This window comes from Barbatula barbatula (genome assembly GCF_947034865.1).
Source record: "Barbatula barbatula genome assembly, chromosome: 1".
Classification (NCBI taxonomy): Eukaryota; Metazoa; Chordata; class Actinopteri; order Cypriniformes; family Nemacheilidae; genus Barbatula; species Barbatula barbatula.
Window position 1 is genome coordinate 31747164 of NC_136766.1, and position 27794 is coordinate 31774957.

Genomic DNA, 27794 nt, shown 5'->3' on the forward strand with positions numbered 1-27794 from the left:
CTCTCTTGTCTATTAGAACATTTCGAAACGTCTGGTTGAATCTGACTCTTTAAACCTCGCAAAAGAATGCAATAGGATTGCGTTTGTCTTTTATTAGTATGCACGTTACCTGGGATCAAACCCAGAACCATTGCGTTGCTAGTGCAATGCTCAACCAGTTGTGCTACATGAACACACATTAGATATGACCAAATGTACATGTTCCACTAATGCAAAAGCATGATGGCGCGAAGGTTCCTTGTGACCTGAAACAATTGTACATCATTTATAATCATTTTTACAACTAATGTTTATCGAAAAAGCATTGCCTCTTTGGCAAAGGAATAAAAAGATGAAACTGGTTAAATTTCATATCATTTCACATGCTTTAAAGTAAATCATATAGTTTATAAAGAGTGTAATGACTGTTTTAAACCATACACATTGGGTCATACAACAATACAGTGACATATTTTCTCATTTGTCCAGTCAGACCTCTTGGCCTGTACAAACGCTAGTTCATAACTATTTAATTAAAAAATATTTATATAAAACAAATATTACATCACACATTACAGTGTACGTCATACTTGTACCATAAATACAATAAATGCCATTAAAACGTGTAATTGCCAGCAGCACCACAAAATAACGAAAAGTTCAGTATATCCATTAATTTCATTCAGTACTTGCACAGTTACATGACCACCGTGATGAAAAGTCTAACCTAACACTTCAAAAAAATACATTCACAGTTGTTTATAGGTAGGTTATCTTCAGCAGTGGTTTCCAGTACACACGTTTGTACTGGCTGATCTGTTTTGGGGTTTATTTTTCTTGGATGATTTGATGATGCTGTTTATCCAGTCAGAATATTTGGGCACTAGAGTGTAGACGCCTGGTTTTCCCGACCGTCCACAACCATCTCCCCAACTGATGATGCCGTAGAGAAAATTCACTCCTTTACACTCGCAAGCTAGAGGACCACCAGAGTCTCCCTGCGTGGACACAAAACATATTTTAGGGGACGTGCTGCAGACTTGACCTTATGGTACACTTAATGGACCAATAATGATCTTATTTACCTGACAGGCATCCACACAAGAGTCACCTCCAGCACACAGCATTCCAGGGCGGATCTCAGAGCCATACATATCCGGAGACGAACACCGCTCGAAAGGAATGATCTTCACCACTCCCTCCATCAGGTTAGAGTACGAGTTTGCCTCTGAAGTACGCACACTCACATGAATAAAATGCATGTTTTATGTAGACAGCTCATTTACCCGGTGTAAAGTACTTGCACTCACTTTCGTGCATATGACCCCATCCAGAGATTTTACAGCAGGTGTTATCCAGAAACGTTATGTCTGTCCCCGGCACGCAGATCGGTCTGATGAACTGCGTTTTCTGAGCACAACGTCCGTTTGCCTTCTTCAGCTTCAATAACACTGGAAACACCACACTTAAGCTGACGGTAACTCGGGTGTGCACACGTTGACTCGCTCGCAAGTTTCATGAACTTATGGACCAACATTTAACGGTCCTACTTGCATGTGTGTATTTTATTTTAATAGATCATGGTTCTATTTTGACAAATAAATGGGGACTATCACAACAGAGCTTTATGGGGGAAGAAATCCCAATTTGACCCTTATGTTTTATTAACCCTATAACCATTTGCATATTCCACAACATTACACATATCACCCTTAAAATCAATATTAAAAAAATTGCTAATATAAATGTGTGAAGTAAGACAGTGTAATATTTTCTGACACTGTCAGTGAAAAGTTACTTAAGAATCTTCCAAACAGCTTCCAACATTCAATATATTCAAATATGCAATAATATTATAAAATGTATAATGTTTACATCAATTGATAACAACATAATGACTTGTGTTGAAACTCACCAATGTCATTTAGGGTGGGCTGGTACTGAGTGTAACGCGGGTGTAAAATGTACTTCTCGACTCCAAACGTTCTGGTATTGGGACCCGTGTCATTAAAAGAATGTTGTCCGAGAACAACCCGAATCTTGGACAATAATGGACTAACAAACAGAAAAGGTTCACATTTATCCAAATAGTTACAATATGCACTGACAAAATAAAGTTAAATTAAACGTAAATGTTTAACTATGTACAGTAAAGAAAAAAAATATTTTTTCTTTATAAACTCATACAAATAAAATGTATGTTTGTTTAAAATGATACTTCACAGATGTAAAATGTATAATTCATATGTTGAGCTGTTCTCAGCTGTGCGGTAAAGTTGTTTATATAATATTTCAGGTTCATACTTGCGCAGGAAGCAGTGGGCAGCTGACACGATCCAGCAGGAGGAAACCAGCGTGCCTGCACAGAACTCGTCTCCTATGTACAAAGCTGCCATCCAGGGGTGAGCACCAGGCATCGCAGATGTTCCACCCATGATACGCCCCCGACTCACCCGCTTCTCATGTCTCTTACCGCACACCGGTGTCCTAGCAGGGGAACGGGACGGTCGTGGTGGAATTGGAATGACTAGCCCTCGCCGGGTGGCTGTGAACAGGAACATAGAGAAAGATTGAAAGACAGCGCTTGGGAAAAATGGCCACTCCAATTTTTCATTCTAGTCCAGTGTTTGTTGTATTTCAATAAAAATCTATTTTCCTTTTCTGAAAATATATTGTGTGTAGTTCACAGAATGAAACTAAAGAAATGTTAATTTTACCTAAACACATACCTATAAATAGTCAATTTGAAATGGTCTGAAATGGTCTTTTCAATAGCTGTATATGATGCAAAAGCAAATTCCTAATCTAACTTTATCAACTCATTCAACACATTTCAAAATCGTTAAATGACAAGAAAAATTACTAAAGATATTAAGACTTCAGGTTTCATGATTTCATGTATATGAACCCTTAAAGTTTTTAAAACAAAAATCATTTTCTTTATCATCATAGTTCAAGATTTGGTGACTTCTGCTGCATTTGCAAAATTTGCAATCTGATGATTCAAAATCGTTACAGTTTTTCTCGATTGTTTACACACAAATATTGGTACTTGAGACACAATGACCACAACATGTAACTCATTCACCAACCCCCTGAACCAATTCTGCTAAACTACAAGCACAATTCCTGCTTTACACTCACATTGCAGATCTAAAACACACTTTTTTCAAAACACTACACACAATTCTCTGCATTTGGCACAATTTTCAGGCAGAAAAATCTCTTGTTTTCACAAGGAACACACTGCCATTCAAATATCCACACTGACTCATCACATGTGTAAACACCTGTCACAAACGCCTATACACCTTCTCCAAGCTATGGAAGACACATGTGGAGATATAACAGCTGATGCTTTTCATGACTGGACTGAAAAACATTGCTTGTGATGTGGATGAGGTGCTGTGGTCAGACCCAAACCCAAGAGAAGATGCAGCATCGTTTTTTACTGTAACTGTATACAGTCAATTCTTCTGTTGTTTTGTATGTACACCACTGTATGTGCCACTTTGCGTTGGTTGGGATGTACACTGTACATTGTTTTTGTTGGAAAAATAAAATATATTTGTTATCGTGTATTTGTGTGTTCTGACTATAAAAAATATTATATATATATATACAAAATATTTTACAACACACTTATGTACTGTCTGTAGTAAGTGTAACACTGAACCACATAAAGAGCAAAGTCGTTATGATGAATGGAGAAGTGTTTTCCATTCATTATAGTGTTTTATAAAGAGCACATCCGTGTTCAACTGGTTCTTATAAATGTTTATTCATATGATGGTTTGTGTTTGTCATTTGAAAACAAAATACCATGTTGAGAAGAAAGAACATTGTTTTGAATGTGAAGTTTCATTTTGCAGGAGAATTGAGGGGTTTTGCCCATTGTGTTTGTGTTTTTTGATTTGTGTGTAGAGTTCTGAGAATATGAGGCATGCTTTCAGAAAATGTGTGTAAACAATTGAGAAAAACTGTAAATGTTTTATCTTCACAACAAGAAGGCTTTTGCAGTTAGGTTTTTTGTCACAAGATGGCAGCAATCTGTCAGATATTCTCTAAAATGCATATCTTGTTCGAAAATCTGGAATTGGAACACAACAAGTGGATTATAACACTGTTGAGTCTTTTTAGCATGTTTGCCATCAAAAAACATGCCATCAAAAAAGTCTCAGACAATGAAGTTTCAGAAACACTGAGACATAATAAAAAAACAACTTTGTTTTTAATGTATCAATATCGTTTTTTAAATTTCTGACAACATCTTGAGAAACATTCTTACAAATATTGATACGCAACTAGTTTATAGTGAGAATTGGCCCCATACCAAAGTGTTTCCGTAGTGGGGTAGCGGGGTTGGTGTGTGTGTTGGGGGGGTAGTGGGGTTGGTGTGTGTGTTGGGGGGGTAGTGGGGCAGGTGTTTCTGTGTGTGTGTTGGCGTGGTAGCGAGGTTGGTGTGTGTGTTGGGGGGTAGTGGGGCAGGTGTTTCTGTGTGTGTGTTGGGGTGGTAGCGAGGTTGGTGTGTGTGTTGGGGGGTTAGTGGGGCAGGTGTTTCTGTGTGTGTGTTGGGGTGGAAGCGAGGTTGGTGTGTGTGTTGGGGGGGTAGTGGGGTTGGTGTGTGTGTTGGGGGGGTAGTGGGGCAGGTGTTTCTGTGTGTGTGTTGGCGTGGTAGCGAGGTTGGTGTGTGTGTTGGGGGGTAGTGGGGCAGGTGTTTCTGTGTGTGTGTTGGGGTGGTAGCGAGGTTGGTGTGTGTGTTGGGGGGTTAGTGGGGCAGGTGTTTCTGTGTGTGTTGGGGTGGAAGCGAGGTTGGTGTGTGTGTTGGGGGGGTAGTGGGGCAGGTGTTTCTGTGTGTGTGTTGGGGTGGAAGCGAGGTTGGTGTGTGTGTTGGGGGGTTAGTGGGGCAGGTGTTTCTGTGTGTGTGTTGGGGTGGTAGAGAGGTTGGTGTGTGTGTTGGGGGGGGAGCGGGGTTGGTGTGTGTGTGTTGGGGTGGTAGCAGGGTTGGTGTGTGTGTTGGGGGGGTAGCGGGGTTGGTGTGTGTGTGTGTGTGTCTGTGTTGGGGGGTAGGGATGTTGGTGTGTGTGTGTGTTGCTGACTCACATGGTCGTTTGGAGCAGCGTGGGACATCGCAGTGCTCCCAGGAAATGAATCTGCCTGTCATTGTGTAACACCACGGCAGCTTATCTCGATCTGGGCTCCTGCCAAAAAAAATCATTTAGACACTTAAGATGACTCAATAGCAACGTTTCCTTTAAACTTTGAACAATCTCTATCAACCACCTTTAAATTTAAAAACCAAATAATTCTTCACATTACATGGTAAAGTGTGTAAGCGGTCACCTGCAGAAGGAGTGTGCCCCTAACCCCCTGAGGGGGGCGCTGTCTACTGTATCTACTGTCAGCTCATCATACAGCAGGTCAGAGTTCCAGGGCAGACACTGCTGTCCAGACACTGTGGTGTTGGCTATGCCACGGTACTGTTCGCCCGAATCGCTGTAACACTGCTCTACTGGCTCTGAGGTCACACAAATATAAAGAGAAACGTTTTTCAACCAATATTTATATATATTAATAAATAATTGAATTGTCATTTAAAATCCAGACGTTCATTCATCTTCAATTTGCATGTGTGTCTGCGTGTTTATACACTCACTGATGTTACAGTACTGTCCAATGTATCCTGTTGTGCACCCACACACCTCTTCACCAGTGGCCTCTATCATTCTACAGACTCCGTCATTGGCACAGCTGTTTCTCAAGCATGCTAAACACACACACACATACATAAACAGTGTTCAAAGGATAGAAGCAGCCCCGGGCTATCGAGTATCAGGTGTTTCAGTTTGTCTTACCTGTGTAACGTGTCCGCTCGCAGGTGACCCCACCGCCGAGGCACGTGCACAGCTCTACGCTCCTCGTGTAGATCCGTCCCCACGATTCTCCGATATCATAGTACATCAGATGCAGGGGTTCGTAGCACTTCTCTACAAATCAAAGCACAGGCGAGAAACTAAGAACAAACATGTGACTCATCCACCCATCAGATCAGGCCTGAAGAAATACTAGCACACAACGCACACAAGAGATGATATATAAACAATGCATGGGAGGAAATGTGATACTGTTGAAGAAAAGAGCAATGGCTGAATGAGACGATGTGCTGGTGTACTGGACAAGAAAAATATGAAAACTGTCTCACAAGCACATGCTTATGCTGCACTGTACGTTTTGCTTGTTCCGTACATTTACTCGTTAAGCAGATATTGTAAAATATCAAAACATGGTTAAAATATAGGGCGATCTGAAACCTAGATGAATTTACTTGGATATTTTGGATATGTTGAGGTCTCGAAAATAAAAATAGCTCATAAAGTAAAATGTATTACAGAAAGCATCATGATCTCTCACTACACTAAAGTCGAGTAAACACTAAAGTCAATGGAAAGTACTCGTAATGACATACGTATGTGTTTTTTAACAGCATGTTCTCAGACCTCCGCTGAAGTTTGTTGTGAAACTGAGGGTACAACCGACATCTTGAGAAACTTTGGAGAACCTGGGAAATTTTCTGGGCTATATTGCGTAAATTAAAAAAAAGGAATGCGCAGCAGATACAGAGCCGATGACGTCTCTTGTAAATTTGACACACAAATGACACATCAATACTTCCTCGGAGCCAATATTATCATTTTGTGATGAGTTCATCGGTCAGTAACTAACCAGCCCGAAACCAAGCAACAATGTCAATGGGGAAAACACAACTTCTGTCTTCTGTTGAGTACATTCTGAGTAAATATTGTGCAAATAAGTGTTTCTGTATTTGCATTAGTATATCATTCCTGTCGACAACGTATGTCCAATACAGCCACTTTTCAAGAAACAGATAGTTTACATTATACTTGTTTACAACTAACCCTAACAAGCTCCGAACGTTTTTTATTGTTTAAATATTTGCAAAACCCACAGACAAAAATGAAGGTTGACCATAGAAATGATTTATGACAAAATCATCATTTACAAAGATTACGCCTGACAGAGATGATAAATATTAGTATATCAGCATCATTTATTGAAAATCCCATATTGTTTTAACACTATCAAACACATGTTTGTGTGAGCATGTGAGTGACACTCCATACTCGATAATTCATAATTTCATCACACTGAATGACTGAACCGCATCATTACATGTATGTTGACTCACTGTTTTCACACCGGGTACCAGTAAAGCCTTCGGCACACACACACTCAAATGACCGCGGATCAGCTTCGACACACACGCCACCATTATAACACGGGTTTGATCGACAGATTCCCGGATCCCTGTGAATAGGAAGAAACCCTGTCAGGAGGAAAACATACAGAAAGAAATCAGAATGTACAGACACAACTTGCTTATCATTATAAAATCAGAGCTGCGTCATAGCTACGACGCATCCTTGCGAGTGGACGGAACAGTGTTCTAAATGAGAGACTCCACCGTCAGTGAATCATGTACAGTATCTGTTTTCCAGATCATAAACAATGACTAAGGAAATGTCCTCTGGCATGATACAGCACCACTGTTATCCGTGACTAATATGCAGGGAGTCCTCAGGTATTTGAGCAGTGAATAAAAGAACGTCACCTAGATCTGAGTATACTGTATTTGATGAGAAACATTCGAGTTTATATTGAAATCTGGCAAGTTTGAGAGACTTAAGTATTTCTGTGTCTATTCAGAGAAGACTTAAGCAACCATTCAAAACCGTTATACAGCGTTTTAACACGGCTCGTTGGAATACTTGATTCTGATTGGCCAGTCGCGACATTTGCAGGTTCGTTATTCTCAGATAACAGCCTCTCAACACGAATAACACACGGTAACCGGGATGCAGACCGTTTTTTCACACATTAAATATAAATGTATCATTTCATAACATATACAGTATGAGATTATGTCAGCCAGCATTGTCATGTGGGGTAGAGATGGGTTTGATCTGGGTTGTCATCTTGGGTTCCATGTAGGATGTAGATGAAATGAACATTGCATAGTGTGCATACTCGGGCTGCTTAATGTTATATTGAATGTTGGAGTGAATGAGATATTGAAGCAGAAACAACAAGAACCGAAAGACAGGAAACAGATGATACAAAATTGACTTTGGCCACAAGTCCACAAACACTATTATAATTTTAACTTCTTTATAATATTGGGATGAAGCAGATATTTATTGAAATAATAAATTGCTAGGTTTGATGTCACCATTATGGTGATCAGTGTTTGTTTTAAGTTGGGCAGTTTGACACTTGACATATTCATATAAACTCTTCTCTGGCAGACACAGCTGACTCTGATATGTTGTGAAAGTCCAAAGAAAATATAATCTTGAAAGGTTGCATGATCTTCATATTGTACTAAGGTTATCCACACTTACAGGGAGACTTTTGTATGAGAAGCACAAATTTAAGTTGATAATTCGACGTGGCTTCAGAAAACTCAAGGATCAGCTTGTGAAGCTTAACAATGGTAACAAGCTTCATTCCGCAATGTATTGTGGGTGCATTATAGAAAACTCATTCATGACTCCCAGAATGCATTGCAGCATGAAGCGTTTCACCATTGTTGAGATGCATTTGCTGATTCTTGAAGTCTGTGTGGGCAAGTGTCAAATGATTACATTGTTTAAAACTTTTTCTAATAAGTTAAAAACTTATCAATCATATTCAAACAAGCAACCGCATCTAATCATATTTTCTCCTGATATTCTTATTGTGAGAAACTTGGCTTAAAAAGTTAAGCTGCCGAACTAGAGCAAACAGTGATCACCATAATGGTGACGTCAAACCTAACAATTACTCTCAATAAAACATTTTACATGATTGAGAATATTTTTTTATTGTTAGAGTTAAAGATGATCAAAATGTTTGTGGAGTTTAATCCTCCTCTGGCGAGAGATTTTATATTATCTTTTTCTTTCTGTGGTTGAAGTCAGTTGTAGTTGTTTCTGTGTCCATCAGTGATTGTGCTTGTTATCACTTCATTATCTTATTAACATTCAATGTCACATTTAGCAGCCTGTAATATGGACACTAAGCAGTGGTCATGTAATCTGGGCTAACCTACATGGAACCCACGGACAACACCGGCTGAAGCCAAGATACACAGCCCACATCAAACCCATATGGGCCCCACATGACTGTGCTGGCTGGGATATATACAAATGATTAAACCAAATTGCCTGTTCGTGACATCTGAACCTCGTTTCTTACCTTAAAACCAAAAGTAAAAGGCTTTTCCCCGCAGAAGGTCTGTATTCGGTAAAAATGAGCTAATAAATATATTTCTGGCTACTTGCCACGTGCCAAAAAACTGGACGTGTAATAAGTGGGATAATGTACAAGCAGCCGGCTGTTGTTTCTGCGATAACAACCGGCTACTTCTACACGATCCCTTACGTATAAGCCCTTTTCATACAGAGATCCGTGAAAATACACGGAAAAAGTGTCCAGGAATTTGTCCTGGAATCGTTAGATTTTGTTCATTCACACTGCCAGTGATTCTCTGGATTCTGTGCGTGCATTCACAAACATCCCGTGAAGATTCCGTAAAGACACGTGATGTTCTATAGGCCTACTGCAATTTAATGTTATGTGCATTTAATTTTTTGTGAAGAAAATTGGGCTGATCACGGTGAATGATACTTCTTTGCAAAGTTTTTAGGTGGCTAAATAGCGCAATTTTTATTATTACTGCCTTCACTCACTAAGTGCCAAAAAAATGCCTTTTTGTCTGTAACATATGTTGTTGCCTTTTGGAAATGACAAAGACGTCAGTTTTTAAAAAAACTTGCAAGCTGCCCATGCATGTATTAGACACGTAAAATTGCAAAAATAAAAGTGTAGGATAAAAAATGCATTCTATCTAAAAGCGAATGCTCAACCAGACCAGCCTGAAATGCCTTGCGTAACCACACCCCCACAAATCTACATCACTGTGTGGTGCGATTTGACTAAGAACGCCCAAATGTATACGCAAGTAAGGTGGGCGTACCTGTCGGCACAATTGCTTTGGAACCGGATGTTCCAAATATGGTAAGAGGCGTTACATGTCCATCACACGCTGGCGAATATTCGACCAATCACTACGCACTGGTTAACTGGCCTATTATAGTACATAGCGCTTTTCAGAGCGAGCCATTCCAGTCAACTAATCCAGTTACTTGATTCCAGTCCAAACCTCAGGAGCGACAAAGTCACCCAACAGCAATGTGAAAGGCTGACTAACAGCATGACAAGACGCATGAAAACTGGGATAAACATTTAGATTGCCACATAGAAAATAATTTATAAACTTTTCCTAAATACATGTAGAAATGTTACTGTTGTATTGCTTAATAGTGAAAGGTCTGTAAAAATACAGAGCATCTTTCCGGTTGCAGTTTTTATTTACAGCAAACAAATGCAAATAGAAACAATATTTATATTTTCGAAATTTGGGAAAAATACGTATTCGTACACAGAAATGAAACAAAAACGATAAATTTGTAACGTGGCTGCCTTAGGCGGGGATCGAACCCGGGTCTGCAGTGCTCAAGTGCAAGGTGTTTACCACTAAGCTAACTCCCCAACAGTTGAACCCAAAAGCAGAAGAGCAATGAGCCAGGATGCCTGTGTTTCTTTCCAAAAATAGAATCTTTACTTGTAGAAAAAATACAAAGTACAAATAAACAAGGAAAGCCGAGCTTCCATAAAACAGTGAAACAAAACAGACACTAGGGTCAAAAAGGTATAAAGTAACAAACTTGAAATCTTGATCACAGCGCACTGAAGCACAGAAAACATAGGCTCAAGACTGAACACAAAGGCAGGGAACAAACAGACTTATAAAGGGCTAGACACAGGTGAAGGGTATGAGGATTAACGAGCAGAGTAATGGACGAGGTTAGGGACGTTGGCGCCATCTGCAGGATTGGAGGGAACAAGCAAAAGATGAGATCTTTACAAAATTTACCCAAACGCTAAACTGAAAACTATTTTGTAATGGTCTCTTGTTTTCTGCGGCTGTATGTATTATATACATCACAACCTCACAGCCTGTATATAAATTCTAGGCTGTAATATGTCACGCCATAACTTCCTCTTTCGGTTGAGATTACGTCAATGCATAGAAGTTTGCATTGCAGAAGATCTTTATTATGTAATGACTTCATATGTTTCAAAGCTTTTACATGAAAAAAAAAACATTACTAAGAAGTCAAACTTCCCCTTTTTATACGTAATAGCATTGTGCTTATACTACTTCTATGACGTGTGCGTGTGAGAGACCCATTTGCGTGAGTACATAGCCTGTGCATTTATAGCAAAGCTGATACATTTGGAAAACCCCCTCTGTACGTGATATAAACACAAATGTCTGGAAGCCTGCGTCTTTCAAACAACACGTGACTCATTTACACATTAACGTAAACACATCCGTCAGAAAGAAAAACACTTGCGATCGACGCGACCGGAAAGCATAATCACGGCTAGGTTAAGACATTCTTAACACTGTAGCCGTGACTGAGCACACTAAAGCTCTGAAAGCACAGTCACTGTTGGCGTGACGGCTTTCATCGCAAGAAAATGTTGAAAGAAGTTTCTTACTAGTAAACAGGCGTGTGCGCGGCCTACACACTCCCCATTGACGGTCACGGTCGAAGTTGTGAGTGAGAGAACACCTTGACAAACAAAAACACAATGACTCAGTTATTCCAAAATTGTGCAAAGATCAGATACACAGATACAGACAAAATATACGGCAGTGGTTCGTAGACGTTTGACCAAAATGTTCTTGTTCTAATCGAGTCACAGACAGCAGTAAAAATGTAATGAATGCAAATAATAAAATGCAATTATATATTTATGTACACTCGCTAAATACATTTACAAACAGAGATTAAAGGCATAGTTCGCCAAAAATAAAAATACTTTTTTTCATCTGTGGAACACAAAAGAAGATGTTTTGAGAGATTTCTCAGTGGTTCTGTCCATACAATAGTAGTCAATGGGGGGGGCAATGTTTGTTTGTTTACCAACATTCTTCAAAATATCTACACTTGTGTTTGTCATACAGAATGTCATACAGGTTTTAAATGACATAAGGGGGGGGGTCAATGATGAAATCATCTTCAATCGGGGCGTAAACTATTCTTTAAAAACGCTCTATACATTTCAAAGCTAGTTCATCCGTCACCTGCTAGAAGGGTCAAAATGAGGCAGACGCCAACATGGGCAAGGTGCGTGACATGCTCTCATCCTCAAAAAACATTAAAACTATGCAATATAAAAGAATAAAGGATCCAGGCTGCATTTAATATCGGTTCATTTGCTGTGAGGATCGACATGGTTTTGCAGATAAAAGCATTTTTTTGTGTGGCGAAGTATTGGTTGCCAAAAGCATAAAGGCATGGCTATAGAGATGTGTTGGGTCATAATTGATGAATAATGTGAGATTTAGGTTTGGGGGAAACCATTTGAGAACCATTCATCTTGTGCGCATTCAAGCAGCACAGCCAAACAAATCCTTCTTTACGAACACATGGGGTGAAACTTACATCAGAGTTCTGCCCACGCTTGTTTCAGTGTAAAGAAAGATGAATTACCATAAAGCCCCTATGATCTCTCATCACTGCCCTCATCTCTCTCCCTTTGATAAATTGACATTTGCTCGAATTGTTATAATGAATTGATACACATAGTTATTTTTAAGTAATTTAAATGATAATGAGAGAATATTCTTCCCACAAACAGAACAGTGACCATGACCGTGAACAGGTCAGATGCATGAAGGTTGAATACGTTGAATTAAAAAATAACATAGATTTGGGGCCAGTTAGACTCTTTGTTTGGTTAAGAACCAAGATTCCAAATTTAGATTGGGTGATACAATAATCCGGATATAAAACAGCTATAGCTTTAGGTTTAGGAAGTAAGGGTTTAGGATGGCAATGGGAACGATGACATAAAAAGAAAGATATGCAGTCTTCTCGTGGTTGCAGGAATTCAACTACATATACCATTGAATTTCCCTGATGTCTGTCCTCTAGATCTGCGACCCATTTGCTGAGAACCTCTGCGTTACATATGTGCATTTCATTACAGATCTGAGAAATTCCTTAATAGTTTACAAGCTAATATTTAGGGAACAGCTAAATCATTGCGACATCATGGCAATAATCTGTGACTGTGATCCGGTGTGTGTGGGTTTGTGGGTACTCACCAGGCCTTAGAGTTCGAGTTCAGAGGAATACACTGGTGATAAATTGTCCCGCCAAGGCGAAAAGGAAATTTGCACTGCCTGCCATCTGTTGTGAAAACTATACATACATACATACATACATACATACATACATACATACATACATACACATACGCACGCACGCACGCACGCAAAACACGCATGCACATTTAACACCATTTACAAAGGTAGTGAGAAAATGTAAAGCTCTCCAAAAGCCTTGCGTCAGTTACCTTTCTGAGTTGAACTGTTGGACTCTCCGAAAACTAACAGATCAATACCAGGTGGCATTCTGCGCTTTAAAACACACATAAACAGACGAAAAGAGATAGAGATATATCTGAATGCGCATGCCAAAGGAATCCCATAAAACAAACTTCCACCAACTTGACAGGGACACTTACCGATCGAGCGCACTGCAAACAGGGCAATGCAATAAAATATGACAGCAGAAAAAGTATTAAGCGACGCGTAAGTATTGGAGAGCAATCCCAGCTCCCCATTTCTGGACGGACTGTTCTCCACATACAAACTCCTTCAAATGTTTCTCCGGGAAAGCGGTAAAAAGGTCTACACAGAGAGTTTATGCCCTGTTATAAACAGAAGCGTCATCTGTAGGTTCCCTCCATTATTTCTCGGGGCGATGGATGCGTAAAACCTCTCCGCAGGAAAAGTATCTCCAAGGGAGTTCCCACGAGAAAGCCTTGTGATTGCACCTGGAAGAGTGGGCAGACCCAGCCCGGCATGAGCCTGTGATGTAATTCTGCTCCGCATGCTTTGATTTTGGGGCAGTTGTCATGGAATCCACCCACTCGTGATGTTGCGCACCTTTGCGCGGAGAGGAACAGAAAAAGCGCATGCAGGTTTTGCGCGTCACAGCATCGGTTGCGAGGCGCTTCATTTTTACATCAAGAATGCGGTTAATCATTCCTAGACCGAAACTTCGAGAGTGAAAGCTGAAGGAATTCCCGAGAGAGAGAGAGAGAGAGAGAGAGAGAGAGAGTGAAAAGCCATGGTTATTCTCAATCCATAAAAAGAAGATTTGGTAACAATAAGTGGTTGTAAATCATTAGAAAACACAAATGAGTCATGAAGCTTTGCACAACAAAGGCACTGCAGCGCCAAGTGGAAACCTGTTTAGAACACCTCCAGTTCATATTTCATCAAAATATAAATAACACTGTGACAATTTTATCAGCATACCGAGACCCCTCCACCCCAAAAATGAATAATATAAAGTGATATTTACAAATGATAAAAATGAAAGAAAAAAATAAACAAATTTTCCTAGTGATGGAAAAACATAACCAAACATCCAAAATATTGTATTCGAGACTACCACAAGCAACAAAACAACCCCAAAATTATGAAAATCACCCTTCTATTCTGCATTGACACATTTTCTGTGTGTTTGTTCCGTATACAGCGCACTCCCTCACTGAGCGACAGGAATAAACCAGCGTAAACCCGTAACGGTCAGACGAAGATGTGTTGCCAAGTGAGGAACTCTGACACTTCACGTGGGAACAAGGGATTGCCCGGGTGTGGCAGCATGTTGGTGTGAAACCATGAGTGAAAATCAGTAAATGAATGGACAAAATATTCTCCTATATGAAAGCTTGCTGCCTGGCCTCTGTGTGTAGAGTCGGCCCCACCCGCTGGCTCTATTATGGGTTGTTCAACACCTGTAACTATTTGGGTCAAAGGTCACATCACCTGAACCTAAAACACACTGTCTGCAGGAATAGTTATGTGGCTGTATAAAACAGGAGCATTTTACACTTTGAAAATGGTTCTGTGGTGTTAATAAATGGCATAAATAAATGGCAACAGAATGAACTTTTGTGCTTTTAAAAGTAACAGGGTTGACGCTTTTACCATTTCGTTACACAATACTAGTCCTGTGCTGAAGGTCATGACGTTTACGGGAGAATCTTTTTGTCATGCAGCCTCTTTTCAATCATCAGCCGATGGAAGATGTAAACAGGGTTGACTGTTCGATCGTCCCCTGCTATTAAAACTTTAACTTAAATTGACAAAATGAACCAGACAGTGTTTTTGTTTCATTTAATAGCATATTATGTCCTAGATTTCCTAGTGAGCAGGCCAAAGGTGACAGTGGCAAAAACTTGGAAGTAACCTGGCTCAACCAGAAGGGCAAGTTCTCCTTTGGCACATCACACCGTTGCAGCCAGACAGAAGAATAATCATGTTTATGGAAGCTTACCAAGCTGTGAGAGTCAGAAAAAAGTCAAGGCACACAAAATGGTAAAGAATGTTGAAATATCACCATTGCTCATTGACGTTGAGCTTGTCGGTAATCTGTGTCTTATTGATCTTGGGAAGCAAGTGTGCAGGCATTACAGAATGCATTTCTCGTTCCGTCCGTTGTCCATATGTCTAAGCATTGTAGCCCGCGTCGACCAGATGACAATCACAAAGACTTCCATGTAAGTAACAGTGAACGCGTGAACAGTTGCATTCGTTTCTATTCTCTGGAGATAAAGGAGATGAGATGAAAGTCCAAACAGATTTACCAGAACAACTAATACTAGCACTCAAATGCAATGCAAATGATGTCATGATAGTGATTTATTAACAAACAAATAATTTGCTTAGTCACGATGGTAAGTGCAGATATAACTCTAGTAAATGTAAGCTGTGAGCTATTATTGCGGCGTGTCTTTTATTTTGGCGACATCTGGCGGATAGAAGCTGCACACGCGCTCCACCAACGACAAGTTTCGCTTTTATTTTCTCTTATTTATTCATCGGTGACAGACAGTCGGTTTCAGTTTCACGAGTCGTTTTAGCGGCTCTTTCCCTAGAATTAAAGACTCGAAATTACACGGAAACACCGATTCGCCCAGGTTTTCCTACGTTCCCCGAGGGGAATTTCACAATTGTTCTGCTGGGAACAAATCCATTCCGTGGAAATCTTCTGGAGCCCGTATAAAGCTCTTTGTGAGAGACATATTTATGTGTAAAGTAACTTTTCTTCACGTCTTCTATTCACAGAAAGCAGGAGCCTGTTATTGAGGTGAGTGTGTGTTTGTGAAAGCCTCGTGTCTGCAGATGTGCTGAAAGAAGGACAGGCTGTGCTTTTGTTGATAACATAACAGTGAAATCTCTCTGCTAATGTTATTAATGTATTTAATTGAACATTTTATGACTCCGAATAAAACTGACATCATCATCATCATCATATTTGGGTAAATTTAGGTAAATGGCAAATCATAGGCTTTTATAACAATGAATTTGATGAATTCATATTTCATATTCGTGTTTTATTAGTTGTTTTGCCTGAATGCCATTAAATAGACTAATGTGTTTTAAATGTACACGAATTGTTGAGGGTTCTTAACATTAATTATTCAATAATATATAAAGTAGGCCTATAAAATTAAAGGATTTTTCAATAAACATGAAGGCATTGAGACAACATGCCCCAATATAATGTTTCCCTGTGCTGCGAACAGAGTATTTGTATGACCTTTGATTTATGAGCTACACGAATACAGTGAACTTTTGCTCTCACACTAAAAGTACGTGGAAATTGCTGATTCATGCAGTGAGCCGAAGCTGGGATATCTGTTGGTAAATGTGTGTCATAATGTTTGATCAGAACCACACGTGCATGAGTTCAAGTTTTTCTGGTCTGTGACAGAGTCACCAGTCTGACCTGAGCTGGACTGCCCAGCTTTTACGATCCCCATATGGGCTGGACGGCAAAATCTTTGTTCTCAGCATACTGACACAGCCAGACTCGGCAGATTTGGTGATTTTGTTGGTGAGTCAAGGCCCCGGATCAGGGTTCGGGAGGACCCGTGAGGAACCGCCCCTGTCTGGGTCACTGCGGGTGATTCACAGGTGGCGCTCAAAGTTTCGTGACGTGTTTTTCACAATCATTTGACACGCACTTCAGTCCAGACTTTTACTGTGCTTAGCCGACAAAAACACAGAACATTGTTCTTAAAAGAATGTGTTTTGCATCCTTTAAATCCCAAAGCATGTTGTTTTAAGTATAGCGTCTGGCTTTTGAGATTGTCCCTGGATTGTATCAAAAAGAGATTTGATGAGGACATGTTTATATGCTTATTTGTGTTAAAAGAGGGAAACGTATATCATGTCATCTGTCTTATTCGTTTTAATAATAAACATTAACACTGTGTTTGCACTGGACACAAAAGCGATACAACGACTGCTTTTTCACATCCAATGTTAAATTATAATGCGCTCTAATGCTTTTAATTGTCTTTTATCGTGTCGTGTAGGCTGGGTTCATAACTTCATAATTCTTCGTTTATTCCCTTTAATATATTGGACCTTGTTTTATTATCAGGCCGATACGATAACATAAAAACTTCCATTTATTGCATTATTTTTGTTTTATCTTTATTTACTATTTATAGGTATGTTTTAAGGTAAAATAATCATCATTCTGTGACCTACTAGCAGTAGTTCTCCCACATTTTATATATAAATATTCTTTCTTTATGCATTTAGTTGCTGAAAGTGAAAACTGGAGAAACGGGTCAAAATAACAGAAAAGATGCTCTGTAATACTCCACACAAACTTTTAAGCAATTCAACAGTAATATTTGATAAAAAATATTTAAAAAGTTCAAAAATCTTTTTTGTGATAACCTGGATTGGTCTTGTCATTCTGTCCATCTGCTGTCGGATGACTTCATGTCACTCCTGAGGTTTGCTTATGTTGAAATTCGACCGACACTGGACTGGACTGGACACAGTACATCTAGAAATGCCGATTTCATGAACATTTGGAAAAGGTCCCCTTTTTTCAATATGTTTTTATGTTATAACCCCTCAAATCATATTGTTGTTTGATTTATACACTGTTTTTCACGCTACAGTAAATGCAAACATCTCACGCACTTCTATTGCTTTTATACAATGCTTTATAAATACTTCAATCTTAACTTGGGTGTATAATAAGTTAATATTTATTAATATTAGTAAATCCATACGCTAAAATGATAGCACTATAGTTTGTCAGCGTATGTCGATGTTAGTTAATATCAATACAGCTATTCATGTCGGTTCATGGTGTATTAACCAATTTTATGTATATTTGTAAATGCTGAAATGAACATAAACTAAGATTAATAAATGCTTTGTATTGTTCATTGCGTGTTCGTGTTATTTGTTAACTAGTGTTAACAAATTCAACCTTATTCTAAAGTGTTACCCAAAATATGATGTTTTATGTTGCGTTTTTACAAATCAGGACCTTCCCGAAATATGGTCTTGTCAGGTTTTTTTTTTCACTGTGCAATACATATTTGTCTCTAAAGTATGGAGACACAGTGCTTAAGGATCTAGGCTAGGGCGTAAAGATCTCCACAATATAACGATCAAAGTGTTCTTTTGTCTATTTGTAATGGAAAAGGCAATAGTTCTGTTAGGCGTTTTGGGTTTGACACTTTGCGTATATGGATGGAGCTATTTGATGTTTGTGATGTGGGAGGATTCAGGTGTGATCCAGGGAGAAGGTGTGCCACAGGAAGTGAATCACCGGCTCGGGGGAAGAGCTCAGAAATCAGGCCAACAATTATTGTTATTATCATTCAAGCGACAGCCAGAGGGATTACATGCAACTTTCCATGAATACATCCTGTGTTCTTTATTGTGAAAACTATTAGCCGAGTTAAATAAACACAACAAAGTAATTTACCCCCACGACGGAAGTAACCCGACTTACTTTAAAACTTCAAACATGTTGACCGTTTTCATACAGCTGTCCTGAACATTAGATTGGTGGGACAAGCAGATAGTCCCACAACCCCAATTTCCACGATTCTAAAGACACTTTGACAATGTGACGTGTATGCATGTTCAGCTCCAGTTCGGTCTGGTCTAAAAGTGGGTGACAAAGCATCGGGTCAGCTGCTGAAGAAGGAAAACTGGGCCAATTTCATGATTCGTTCCTAAAATCAAGACTTTGACTCAGCACATATGAGTGATCACACCTCTCTTCAAGTGTCCAGCTCACCGCCCCGGGAGACGCGAGACCCCCGTCTAGACCGAGATCAGACCGATCGTGATTCACACATAAGTACACACATATGTGTTTATAGTAGGGCCTCGCATTTAAAAGCATCTTTCTGTTATGTGCTACACCAGTGTAACCTGAATGCCGGGCTGCCCTGACGTGCGCGCTCCATTATTCTTGCCTGGCACAGCAGGCGCGGTCCTGCAGTGACGTGCTGGCACTCAAACACACCTTAACACACCTGAATGCTGCAGCAAGTTTGCTGACTCACCTCAACGTGAATACGTACTTCTGAGGAAGCGGCTTCATTCAGTCTCGCTGGAACTTCAGAGAGAGAGAACAGCACAGAGATTATCGGAGGAACTGCTGACAAAGACATAAATATACCAGAAGAAGATTCTTTTTGTGTTTAGACTCTAATGCAACAGGTAAGAGTTTTGATTTCACTTTTGGACTCAACACTAAAGTATATATACTGTACATTTACATGGCACGGTCTTACGAAAGAAGTTTAAAGAATTCTTAAAGTAGATTGACAATAGAACATTGTTACTCGTGGCTTTAGGTTTGTTTTTCTCAGCATGTATACATTTCTTTGCTGATTTGCTTTTTTTACTGATCCTTAACATTACGCTCTTTGTGACTTATTCCTGACTTGGGAAAAATAATGCTGAGATGCTTTATAAATACTGACAAAGCATTCTTACTGTAAGAATGTAACTGTAACTTTTCATTTTTCTCAAGTTTCATTCAGATTGGAGGAAGATATGAGAACGTTTTCATGTGGGAAGAGAAAATGTGGCAAGATGTTGGCATAGCTGTTTGTGTTTGCTGGCCTGCTATGCCTCCATATTGCCATTTTTTACTTCCATTTACTTCACAAGAGAAGGAAATGTGGCCTTCTTAAGAAATATCTCATGCCAGTTAATCTCTGGTAAAGTTTGACATATGGCGTGTGTGCAGTTAATAAATAATAATGTTCGACAGGTTATTTAACGGTTTCAAAACTGTTCAAAAGAATGTGACATATAACCCTTTTTTATAAATATGATTCTGTTATAAATATAAGTAACCTTTAAGTATATTTATCTTCTCCAAATTATTAAAATGCATGAATTCATTAGTCTAATAATTGTATCATTCATTTTGTCATAATCTACATATATAATTATATATGTATATTATTATATATTATTATTATATTCACATATATTATCTACTTATATTACCCATTTAAATTAAATTGGTTCTTAATATTTTATTTGTGAATGTTTGGGGACATTGTATAATATAAGAGCAAGAGCAACATATTTATTTCTCACTCGGAAAAGTAATATTTATATTCACTCATTTTCTTTCTTATATCAGCATCATGTTATGCTTCTTGTGTACTGTATAAATAGCACATCTTCAAAACGTCAAAAGTAATCCACGTGTAAATGTATTCCCTTTCCTGACATTGGAATTAATTTGTAACCATTATAAAGACATAAAGATGATTTAACAACACTTTTTTATCATTTTTTAATGTCTTCATTTTTATTTACAGAACTTATATTGCCCATACTGTACAAATATTAAATAAAGCAATACAAACAGTTAAAATATCCTTAACATTACAGTGGTTTTATAATAAGTAGTGTGAATTAGAAATTGAAGACCTTTATGAACAGTTTTATATTTTATACTGAACATTACCGATGTGGGATGAATCAGAGACATTCGGAGCATCTAGATTTATGTATGTTTCTTGTCCAATGAAATGGTTTCTATGTCCCTCTAACACCTCATATATCCACATTTCATGACTTTACTTGTCATAAATCATTACTATTAGTCAACCTTCATTTTTGTTGAGTTATTATAGTTTTGAGTTATTATAGTTTTTAAAAAAATATCTATTTCGTTTTTGGTATATGCTTGGTTTATTTATTGGTTTATTTATGTTGCTATATAAGATTCATTTTTTCTTTTACTGCTTTAAACTAACTTCAGTTTATTTTTGAGGCAATATTGAAACTTTCCTTGAGTGAAGTTTTACCAAAAGAATGCAGGTCAATCTTTTATTTGATTTCAATGAACATTTCAGTAAACTTAAATAACCTTGATTCGGCCATCCAAGGTTTTGGAAGGACAGCAACGATATTCAACTTCTTACATGATAGAGATCTTATTAGGTGCTCGGAACTGTGACACGAGGAGTCAAAAGCAAAACGTCCAAATGAGTTTCAGAATCATCGGCTGGAAATGTCCCAGTAACACACCCAGATATGAGCAGAGTAATCCTGCAGTTTAATCTCAGACGGTGATCTCCAGTAGACACATTCATGGGTGTATCATAGTGGTCATTTCATTCTTCCTCATTTAGTCTTAAAATGATTTAGTCCCCAATGCTCATTTAGTTCTTGAGTCCGAATTCATTACCCTTATAAATTCACAGCACCACCACTAAAGCTCAACTTCTCCTTAACGGACACCAAACGTGTGATGCTTTAGTATCACATACTGAATGTTACTTAGGATTATTATTAATTTTATTAAGTGTCTGTTATTATAACCATTTACTTTAAAGTAAAGTCTGAAGCAATTTTATATCAAATATGAAAAAGGTAAATATTAAATTGTTATAACTGCATTTACTTGACGTAATTAAGAATTAATTTATCCTTTGAACGTTTTTTGATATGGAGATTATTAAATGTTTTCATAATTAAATTATTATTATAAAATAAATTAAAAGCCCTTTGTTTTATACAGTTTATATACAGTAATAATGAGTAATGCTTCTGATTTATTATGGGTTCAGCATTAATAAATACTACAGTTTTGTATCTATTATGGGTTTATTTTCCAATGATGTTTTTGTCCACAAAAGTAATTCCAGATATGCAAACTAAACATACACCTTCAGATTTAAAGATTATTGAGATCATGATATACATTTCAGTCGAGTGTTTCAAAGTTTTTTTTCAGAAGTGTATACTGTAACATGCAGTGAATTAATTTGTAATACGTGATGAATGATAAATCAATATAATCTGGACAGATACAGTATTTTGTAGAATAACATAGGCGGTTTTATCTGACCTAGGCACCTGGCCTGAAGTTAGCCTGAAGTCCAGCTTTCCTGTAGCTTAGTGGTAAGAGCATTGCGTTAACACATAAAGTTGTGGGTTCGATCCAAGGGGATTGCAGATACCTATGTAAAATGTATAGGATAATGCTAAGTCGCTTTGGATAAAAGCGTCTGCTAAATGTAAATGTAAACTTCCGTGTGTGTATCGATGTGTTTACTATTTATATTTTTTTCATTTATATTAATGTTCATTTTTAGCAATAAACAATTTGTTGAAGAGGTGGTGTAGCTATATCACATTTAAGTTTAGCCAAGTAACGGTTCTTCTACTGGTAACTCAAAATAATATTGGCTAGACATACTTTTAACTTGCTAGCACAGGTAATTTACTTGTTATTTCTTGCTTGTTTTCAGCAATAATCTGCAGGAACTCTATTCTTTGTGGATGTTTCCCGGCAGTTAAGTTCGGGCCACAAAAGCGAGTAGCAATTGTTGAAGTCGTTGCTTTGAAACACTGTAAAAATGCTGTGAAATTCTGTAATTTTCACGGAGAAAACCGTCGCCAGAAAACATCCGTAAAAATACGAAAAAACACTGTAAAATTGTCTGGGAAATTAACAACGAATTTCCATATTTTTTTTCAACTCCATGAACACTATTAACCACCTTCACTTACAAACACCACTGTCACTTTATTTCTGCTGTTCGGGAATACAAAAATGCAAATTTAGAATTAACACAAGTTTACATGTTGATGTTTTTTGTTGAGTAGCCATTATGGTGATGAGTCTTTGCTTTATCAGGTCAAGTCTTTCCCTAGTTTTTATAACTATGTGTTGAAGGAGACACCAAAACAGGTGTAAAAAAGCTCTGCAAAATTAATGTTATTTCATTTTTTGTTGGGAGTGTCATTACATGTTTTAGAATTTTGGCACTGATTTTAAGTTATTTTTTTTTGTCCTCATTCACGTTACTAAATTAAATTAAATAACTACTTTAAAAACACATCTTTCACTTTTTTGACTCAGACATCAAGAATCAGTGGTGACCAACAAATGAAATGCTTGCTGCTGCAATGCATGCTGGGAGTCATGGATGAGTTTTGTACTTTGTGCTTTATTCTTGATGTCTTCTAATCCATTTCTCATATTTCCAAGATGAATAGTGGGTGTGGCTCGTGTTTTCCACTGTGAATTGATTGGACGAATAAAAACAGGATGTTCCTGTATTTTTATGGGCGTCAACTGGCAACCACAGCTGCCGGTATTTTTCAGTAAAAACTACGGAATTTTAATTTTCTCATTTCTCTTCTGACAATTAAACGTTTTAAACTGCGAAGCTGTTTACGTTCTTTTCCTGTATTTTTTACGGAATTTTACTGGCAACAGTAGCTGCCGGCATTTTTTGGTAAAACTGCACATTTTCCAACTGTCTATAAATGAATATAGAGTTGATTATCAGGTCAATCAATTATTTCCAGTTCTTTTATACATTTTCAAGAATCCTCTTTCACTTGTCTATATGTACGATTAAATGAATAACTGTTATTATTAGTCATGTGCAAGATCTATCTCAATAAATATGTTGATGCAAGAATATAAATTACATCATCATAGTCTAAAATTGATTGAATGTGTGATGCGATGACACTTTATATTATTTAAAATCACCACATGAAGAGTAAATATTATGTCCTTAAAATTACAGTTCATTCAGTGTGTAATGTTGCTGTTTGTGTATGTAGGCAGTCTGCCAAGTTGTAAAGCAAAAAGTGAACGAATAATAAGTTATTGGTTTGGGAAAAAAAGGAGTCGACTCTGAATCACGCGAACGAGTCATGTGTTCTTATTTCAGATGAATCACGCGAACGAGTCATTTGTTCTTATTTCAGATGAATCACCGAACGAAGGGTAGATAATAGGTAAGGTAATAACTGCCTATTATTAGAAATTGAAAGTGTTTTTACACCGTGTACAGTATGTGCGTAAACTTGTTGTTGGACACTCAAAAACCAAAGTGGGACCTTAAAAATCACAAAATATTTACTCTTTAAAGACCCACTGAAGTTATTTGATGAGTTGATGTGACGTAATATCCACTAAACAGGAGTTTATTGCAGGGCATATTGAGTGGCTCCTCCCCCTTATGAAACAGCTAATAGGGTGTAGTTTCTACACAGGAAGCTGAAGTGTCGGATGATGTCACACAAATCTTGATCCGTATTGGCGGAAGTGAAATAACTTCTCTAAATGAGAATTTATAGATATTCGTAATGCTAAACATATTTATATATATTACAAAAGGCCAAAAAAAGAGACCATCAACAGTATTTACTACAAAGTTCCCCACTCACCACTAGACAGCACTGTTCCACAACCCAAATGTAAGAAAATGGCAGCATCTATCTCTTGTATGTGTCTGTATGTCTTAGTGTGTGTGTGTTCATTTGTTTCTCTCTTGGCAGCATGCTAATGAGTGTTGGAGTTGGTTTACTGAAGCCAAACTAAGCATATGAGTTGTCGAACCTTGATTGGCTTGTCCCAACTTGGCTGTGTACAGTTGTATGACCTTTGACCTTGCATCACCGGTCGCCTGGCAACAGAAGCAATCCTCCCCAGTCAGAGCCAAGTAGCCATCTGTGCGACAGACACCAAATTGCAATGCAACACACACACACCTAATTTCTCTCCCAGTAGGTACAGCAGCAGTGATATATCACTGAATACACAGACTCACACGGATGAAACATACAATGCATCACAGGAAGACCTCCTGAAATACACAACACACAATAATGTGTACAGTACCTGATCAGTCAGTCCTTTCATCCTCCACCCTGAGCCGTCACACTTTCCTCATCTCTTCATCAACACACACAGGGTTGAAACTAGGGTGTTCGTGTGTCATCCCACTATGTGACTTGAAACTGCCCAATTTTGGTCGAGGCGCCATACTGTTTTTGCTGAAATCTTGTCACACTCTTCGATTGAAACCCAGTAGAAAGAAGACAGACTAACAGTTTCTGACATTCCCTGTCATGTGACAGTCACCGAAAACATAAACTGCGTCACAACACAGTTCATGAGTTACTTAGCTGTGCGATTGTGTATTTGATTTGTTTGAGTTGGCGTAGAAAGTATATATGCATGTGACTTCCCGAGAAACCTTGTATCTCCATATTTCGTGATTTTTATATAAATCTTTTGTATTAGTCACCTTTTATGTTTGTCGCTGGGTTTTCTAAACCAAACTAAACCATGTCTTACTAATAAAAAGTATTAAACTTTATACAACAACAGTATTTAATGATTTAAAGAGAAATAGAATGCCTCAGCCATTGTTCTACTTGTAAACATGGTTTGTTTGGTAATCTACAAGTAATGTTTTATAGCTTATGATACTTGTTCGCTTTGGATGTTAAAGTTGCTTTGAGGAAGTGTACACACCTGACTGGTTGGCAGGATTGCAAAATTGTGCTAAATGATGCTTTGGAATTGTTTTTTATGCCGTAGGTGGAAAGATTTTGTTAATCAATGGTCATTCTTAAGGTAAGATGAAGTTATTTATGAAACAATGTTTATGGTCACTAGTATTACTACTATTGATACTGCTATTGATACTACTATTACTAATAGTAGTAATTACTCTGTTAGCCGGCTTCATTTTAACATGTGTATGATGTCATCTAAAGGATGGTGTGCACCAAACAACCCTACTGAGACCACTGAAAAGATTGTATCTGTATGCTTCTGAACAAACCCTGATGTGTTTTGTTGGAAATATGAATGCAACATGGACCAACATTTAAATGAAGCAGGGAGTGAATCACCGTCTCCTTGCAGTAGAACTTAGTTATGTTTACAAAAGATAAATTAATTTCTCACTCTAAACATTTTATGAGCTTTTTATTAGATCTCGGCATGGACATGTACTGTATAATTCCACAATTAGTCCAGCACACAGCGTTCTTTTAGATCTCTGGGAAGTTCTGTTGCAAAGTATGTCATAAATGATGAGCAATCAGGATGTGACTTTATCTTATGCCTTTAGATGAAATATACTTAGGTTCAGTGTTAAAAATGTCAGTGTCAAAGTTAAGAGGACCAGGACTAAATGTATAATTTTCCTTTTTGGTCCGGACTGAAAGAACCATTGAAGTGTGAACACACCCTAAAATGTGCTCATGTGTTGCATTCTCTCAGCAAACGTTGACAGCTTTATGAATAAGCCAATTGAATATTTAGTAGCTTCAAAAATTTATAATTTCCCTATTGCCATTGAGAATCTGCATGGGCGACATGTGACTTTGGATCAGATCTGATTTGGTCAATGACTTGTCAGTTCCTCATTGTGAAAAATAAGCTCATTGGTTACTGCCGAGCCGCTAGATGTTGTTGGAAGGTCAGTGGGATCATTACCTCAGCGGGAAGTTGATGCGCATTCAGAACTTATTCAAAGCCCATCACATCTCTCACGTTTTGTTATCTTGCAGCCTCCCCACTATTGCCTAAGAAATCAAAGTAAGATAAAGAGTAAAGTTTTTCCAACATTCCATCCTCATTGCCATGGAAACCCTGCATCATAAAAAAAAAATGTTTATATAAAATATAGTTTTTAATCTGATCAATTTCACTTTATATTCTATAAAAGGTTTCATCAATTGCACACGTCTGGCCCGAAGTTAACTTTCGGTCTGTGTTTGGTATCAGTTTGGCTAGTGATATACAAATGTATTTTATATTTAATTTATATATATATATACATATGTATATATACATGGACATCATCACCTTTCTGAACCGCCCTCTCTCTCTCATCTATCTGGTCTTCTACCCAAATTGGTCTTTGGATTAGACATTTGCATCTTTACATCCATACGGAAAGTGTGAGAGAGAGAGAGAGAGAGAGAGAGAGAGAGAGAGAGAGAGAGAGAGAGAGAATGTGAGAAAGGGAGAGAGAACAGATTGCTCTGGAAACCTTCATACCTGCCCCGTGAACCCTGACACTACAGTATCTAGCTGGTGGGCAAATGACTGCTGTGAGAAGGGCAGCCAGCACACACTAACACAGCTGTTTAACACACACACACAGTATGTTTTGAATCTTCGTGGGGACTTGCCAAAGACATCTATTGTTTTTGACCTAATGGTACTTTATATCCCCAACCCCTAACCACGCCCCCAAACCAAACCCTCATTTATTATTTTATTACTCACTTTCCTTCATGGGCTCCCCTGACGCGTCTTCATGAATTAGCTGGATTTCATAATACAGGGACGAGGGGATTCGGTACCCATAGACCATAGAGACAACAGGCACAGCTGTCAGTCAGAAACTTGTGCTCCAATGATCCAGGCCAACAGCTTTTGTTAGAGCTACTACGGCAATAAAACACATGTCTACATGTCGCCAGAGCCTTGTGATGTCACAATATCTGCAGAAATCTCAGCCTGACACTACAC

General features: G+C 38.2%; 1 protein-coding gene across 1 annotated transcript; it reads right to left on the reverse strand.

Annotated features, from left to right (window-relative positions):
- Nucleotides 1-74: 74 nt before the first annotated feature.
- Nucleotides 75-14112, reverse strand: hgfac (HGF activator). The gene is made up of 14 exons (XM_079470463.1): nucleotides 13645-14112; nucleotides 13474-13537; nucleotides 13223-13319; nucleotides 11608-11681; nucleotides 7187-7324; nucleotides 5835-5966; nucleotides 5636-5746; nucleotides 5323-5497; nucleotides 5083-5180; nucleotides 2284-2524; nucleotides 1895-2034; nucleotides 1290-1430; nucleotides 1065-1207; nucleotides 75-977 (listed from the first exon to the last, which is right to left on the reverse strand). The coding sequence occupies exons 1-14, from the start codon at nucleotides 13765-13767 to the stop codon at nucleotides 756-758; spliced, it is 1899 nt and encodes a 632-aa protein (XP_079326589.1). The 5' UTR covers nucleotides 13768-14112; the 3' UTR covers nucleotides 75-755.
- Between the last annotated feature and the right edge of the window lie 13682 nt (nucleotides 14113-27794).

What these genes read in the sequence shown, in the direction of transcription:
- hgfac (XM_079470463.1), bottom strand. Translation starts at nt 13,767, where the DNA reads ATGTGGAGAACAGTCCGTCCAGAAATGGGGAGCTGGGATTGCTCTCCA. An exon ending in ACGCTGCTCCAAACGACCAT is followed by an intron (nt 2,525 to 5,082) that starts GTGAGTCAGCAA and finishes TCCTGTTCACAG; the next exon opens with CCACCCGGCGAGGGCTAGTC. An exon ending in GCCCACTGCTTCCTGCGCAA is followed by an intron (nt 2,035 to 2,283) that starts GTATGAACCTGA and finishes TCTGTTTGTTAG; the next exon opens with TCCATTATTGTCCAAGATTC.